At 57.5% G+C, this 5,048-nt stretch overlaps 1 protein-coding gene across 1 annotated transcript; it reads left to right on the forward strand.

The window, feature by feature from the left end:
- The first annotated feature begins 609 nt into the window (after positions 1-609).
- Positions 610-4,375, forward strand: LOC125535755 (uncharacterized). The gene is made up of 2 exons (XM_048698830.2): positions 610-3,406; positions 3,482-4,375. The coding sequence occupies exons 1-2, from the start codon at positions 856-858 to the stop codon at positions 3,838-3,840; spliced, it is 2,910 nt and encodes a 969-aa protein (XP_048554787.1). The 5' UTR covers positions 610-855; the 3' UTR covers positions 3,841-4,375.
- The last annotated feature ends 673 nt before the right edge of the window (positions 4,376-5,048 follow it).

The following is a 5,048-nucleotide window of genomic DNA, read 5'->3' on the forward strand; positions in this document are numbered from 1 at the left end:
CGAACGAAAGGGTTGGGTCTTGGGTCGAGGGACTCGTCGACCTCGATGAAGCGGCTGACGTCGTCGGCTAGTAGCATGAGGGACGGCGGTGGTGAATTTTCTCGGGTGCGATACACGGGGATTGGGAGGAGCGAGGGGGTTGCTGGACGTGGGACGTGGGAGGTGTCCCTGTTCCGGGTCGTGGCTGCTTTTTTTTTCTTATCGTGGCTTTTCTTGTTTCCTTTTATCATGGGGGGCGAGAGAGCGATCGTGCGGAAGGGAAGGGCGGGGAACGAGGTCGAACCATCAAAGGAGGTCGAACCATCACGACGTTCGATCTTCCTTTAATAATAGAGATAGTAGATGTAAATTACTTCAGTTTTTGGTTGCATGCTCGAAGTAACTGTATTAAGCTAGCTCATCATAAATCATACTCCCTCCGTTTCTTAATATAAGGTGTATAGGAGGAAGAAGCCTCGGACTTTGTTGTAAGTGCATCATATTTTCAGAATTGTGTTACTGTCACAGTTCATCATTACTACTCCCTCCGTTCGGAATTACTTGTTTCGGATATGGGTATATCTAGAAGTAAAATACGTCTAGATACATCCATTTCTGTGACAAGTAATTTCGATACTGGCTTACATTTTCTTCTCCAAATCTTTGAGAAGTGTGCGCATGTCAGTCTAAATCTTGCTAGGCTATTTGACGTGTGGCTTGTTTAGTACAGTCAAGGGCGTAGAGAAACAGCAATGGCCTGATTCCGCTGCAGTTTGCTGTGCAGTTGAGAGCTTCGCGAAGAACGCAGTTGAGCCCACGACCACCACCACCACTTCCTCCACTCCCACTTCTCCGCTCTCACCCCACACCAATGCCATGACTGCCCTGCTCCTCTGCCTCCTCCTCCTCCTCCTCGCCAACGCCGCCGCCGCCGCCGCGCCCCTCCCCGCCGACTTCACCCGCCTCCTCGCCGCCAAGGCCGTCCTCTCCGACCCCGCCTCCGCGCTCGCGGCATGGGACCCGTCCCTGCCCCCCTCCCTCTCCCCGTGCCGCTGGCCGCACGTCCTCTGCCGGTCCTCCGCTGACCCAGCCATCGCCTCGCTCCTCCTCTCCAACCTCTCCCTCGCCGGCGCGTTCCCGACCCAGCTCTGCTCGCTGAGGTCCCTCCTGCGCCTCGACCTCTCCTACAACTCGCTCGCCGGCCCCCTCCCTCCCTGCCTCGCCGCGCTGCCGAATCTGAGGCACCTCGACCTCGCCGGGAACGCCTTCTCCGGAGAGGTGCCCAGCAGCTACGGCGCGGGGTTCGCCTCGCTCGCCACGCTCAGCCTCGCCGGCAACGACCTCTCCGGCGAGTTCCCGGCGTTCCTGGCGAATGTCAGCTCCCTCGAGGAGCTCCTGCTCGCGTACAACCCCTTTGCGCCGTCGTCTTTGCCGGATGCTTTCGCCGATGGGCTCCCGCGCCTCCGCGTGCTGTGGCTCGCTGGGTGTTGCCTCGTCGGGCGGATACCGTCTTCCATTGGCGGTTTGAGGAGCCTCGTCAACCTCGACCTCTCCACCAACAACCTCACCGGCGAGATCCCGGAGAGCATCGGGCGCTTGGAGAACCTCGTCCAGATCGAGCTCTACAAGAATAACCTCTCCGGGAGGCTGCCGGGGGGAATGGGCGGGCTCAAGAAGCTGAGGTTCTTGGACGCCGCCATGAACAGGCTGTCCGGCGAGATACCGGCGGACCTGTTCCTCGCGCCGAGGCTGGAGAGCTTGCACCTGTACGAGAACGAGCTGTCAGGCCCCGTGCCGTCGACGCTGGATAAGGCGCCTGCGTTGAACGACCTGAGGCTGTTCACTAACCGCCTCGTCGGGGAGTTGCCGCCGGAGTTCGGGAAGAACTGCCCGCTCAAGTTCCTCGACCTGTCAGACAACCAGATTTCCGGCCGCATTCCGGCGACTCTCTGCAGCGCGGGGAAGCTGGAGCAGCTTTTGATTCTGAACAACGAGCTCTCGGGCTCGATTCCGCAGGAGCTGGGGCAATGCCGGACGTTGACGCGTGTGCGGCTGCCGAACAATTGGCTGTCTGGAGCCGTGCCGCCGGGCATGTGGGGCCTGCCACATCTGTACCTGCTGGAGCTCGCCGGGAACGCTCTGTCCGGCACCGTGGGGCCAGCTATTGCCCTGGCGCACAACCTCTCGCAGCTGCTGATATCAGACAACCACTTCGCCGGCGTGCTGCCGGCGCATATAGGCAGCTTGACAAGGCTGGTCGAGCTGTCGGCCGCCAATAATCAGTTCTCTGGTCCTCTGCCGGCGACACTCGCTGATGTGTCCACGCTCGCCCGGCTTGATTTACGGAATAATTCCTTCTCCGGCGAGCTGCCACATGGTGTTCGGCGGTGGCAGAAGCTAACACAGCTCGACCTTGCCCATAACCGTCTCACCGGGAACATCCCGCCGGAGCTCGGGGAGCTCCCTGTGCTGAATTCGCTTGACCTGTCCAACAACGAGTTCACCGGCGGCGTGCCTGTGCAACTGGAGAGCCTTAAGCTGAGCATGTTCAACCTGTCCAACAACCGGCTCGCCGGCAATTTGTCTCCTCTGTTCTCCGGCGACATCTACGATGACAGCTTCTTGGGCAACCTAGCCCTCTGCCGAGGCGCATGCTCCGGTGCGCGGAGAGCAGCCGCCCGCCGCCACAGCCTCGTCGGGAGCGTCGAGTCCGTGCTCACCTTTGCCGTCGTTATACTCATCCTTGGCGTCGCGTGGTTCTGGTACAAGTACCGGAGCCAGAGCCAGCACAAGAAGCGCGGCGAGGAGCCCGGCGATAGCAAGTGGATAGTCACGTCGTTCCACAAGGTGGAGTTCGTGGAGGAGGACCTCCTGAGCTGTCTCGACGACGAGGACAACGTGGTCGGCACGGGCGCGGCGGGCAAGGTGTACAGAGCCGTCCTCGGGAACGAGGATGTCGTGGCCGTCAAGAAGCTGCGGGCCGTCGGCGGCGCCGCCGCAGCGAGGAAACACAAGGACGGCATGACGGACACCTTCGAGGCGGAGGTGGCGACGCTGGGCAGGATCCGGCACAAGAACATCGTGAAGCTGTGGTGCTGCCTCCGCAGCGGTGACCGCGGCCTGCTGGTCTACGAGTACATGCCCAACGGCAGCCTTGGCGACCTCCTCCACGGCGGCAAGGGAGGCCTGCTGGACTGGCCGATGCGGCGCAGGATCATGGTCGACGCGGCCGAGGGGCTCTCCTACCTCCACCACGACTGCGCGCCGCCGATCGTGCACCGGGACGTCAAGTCCAACAACATCCTGCTGGACGCCGAGTTCGGCGCCAAGATCGCCGACTTCGGCGTCGCCCGGGTCATCGACGACAACCGCGGCGGCCCCAGCGCCGTGTCAGCCATCGCCGGCTCGTGCGGCTACATCGCTCCCGGTGAGCCGCCAACGGTTCTTTATCCCGGACTCTACTAATTTGCCGATGAACTGATGACCGTGATCTGAACTGTAGAGTACTCGTACACGCTGCGCATCACGGAGAAGAGCGACGTGTACAGCTTCGGCGTGGTGATGCTGGAGCTGGTGACCGGCAAGAGGGCCGTGGGGCCGGAGCTCGGCGACAAGGACCTGGTGAGGTGGGTGCGCGGCGGCGTCGAGCGCGAGGGGCTGGACTCGGTGCTGGACCCGAGGCTCGCCGGCGAGTCGTGCTCCTGCAGGGACGAGATGCGCAGGGTGCTCGGCGTGGCTCTGCTCTGCGCGTCCAGCCTCCCGATCAACCGGCCTTCGATGAGGTCCGTCGTGAAGCTGCTCCTCGATGTCAGCAGCAAGCCCGCCGTGTTGGTGGAGGAGAAGGAAGCTCTTGGCGTGTGATTGATGCATGGCAATGGCATGTCTCATAAAGCAGGATAATGGTAATAATTTGATAGTGGCTCACTTGGTTAGCATCGCCACACTTGCTTACGCATGCAGAATACACATAGGTGTGAAATCTTAATGCAGCTTAACTAGCCAGCAGGTGACTCCATTGGCGAGGCCTAGGGCATGGACAATGCATAGCCTCAGGATGATGCCTCACATGCCATGTAGGATCGGATGACAGAAAAAGTAGGTTTGGAACAGGAAGCAGAATCTTCTTCATGAGGCGGGTGCTTAGAGAGAAAAGTGTGGTCCAGTGCATGAAGTTGAAAAAAGTTGAAGTGAAGAGGAAGGATGCATGTGTAGTGAGAATCACTTTTTATTTTTGGATGAGGCCCACTAATAGTAGCTTGCATTGGGGAGAAAAAATCAACACATATATCTCAAATTACTTTTTATCATGAGACATCTGTATTCGTATGCCATCATTATACATGTCTAAAAAACTCTTGAGTTTGTAACATGAGTATTTTTCTTTTTTTTGTTGCTGCTGTGACGGCAGATAGATCCGTATGTATGGCAGGCTTGGACAAAAAAGTGACAGTCTAGCATTGTACTGACGGAGTGGAGCACACTATTCAGTTGTGGTGGAAAGCTGAAAGAGAACAAGTAGGAGTAGCTCATTGTGCAGAGGCGGTGCTGGCTTTTCTTCCTTGCCGAAAAGCTGGAGGTTTTTGTTTGCCGCTGCCTCTGCATGTGGTACTGCTGCCTAGTGTGGAGGACCATGGCTAGCTTGGGGCCCTGGTGTGCATGATAGTCTGGTAATACAGTTGCAAACAGAAACAGGTGCGGTGGCTGTCGGGATAGAGATAGATCCTACTCCTAGTACGTAGGTAGGTAAGTGTTTGTATGGTGAACGAGGGTGGTGCCCGAAATCACACCAGCTCATGGTGACAATGCTATGGCTAGCTTCGCATAACTCAAATGAAATAGTTGCAGAGGAACATAGTGCTTTCGTCCCTAGACTGACTTATTATCGACAATCTCCTCACATCATATGAATGCATACACTCTATTTGGAAGAAAAACAGGTAGACAAGGATGGTGTGCGTCAAGATCGATATGATAAAAGCCAATGATAGAGAGTTAAGTGGGCATATTTACAAGGTATAATGCAACGACTCGGTTTTGGAGAAGAATGGATCTTGCTTGTTATGCGGTGT

This window comes from Triticum urartu, chromosome 2A (assembly GCF_056163025.1).
Source record: "Triticum urartu cultivar PI428250 chromosome 2A, HENAU_Tu73, whole genome shotgun sequence".
Lineage (NCBI taxonomy): Eukaryota > Viridiplantae > Streptophyta > Magnoliopsida > Poales > Poaceae > Triticum > Triticum urartu.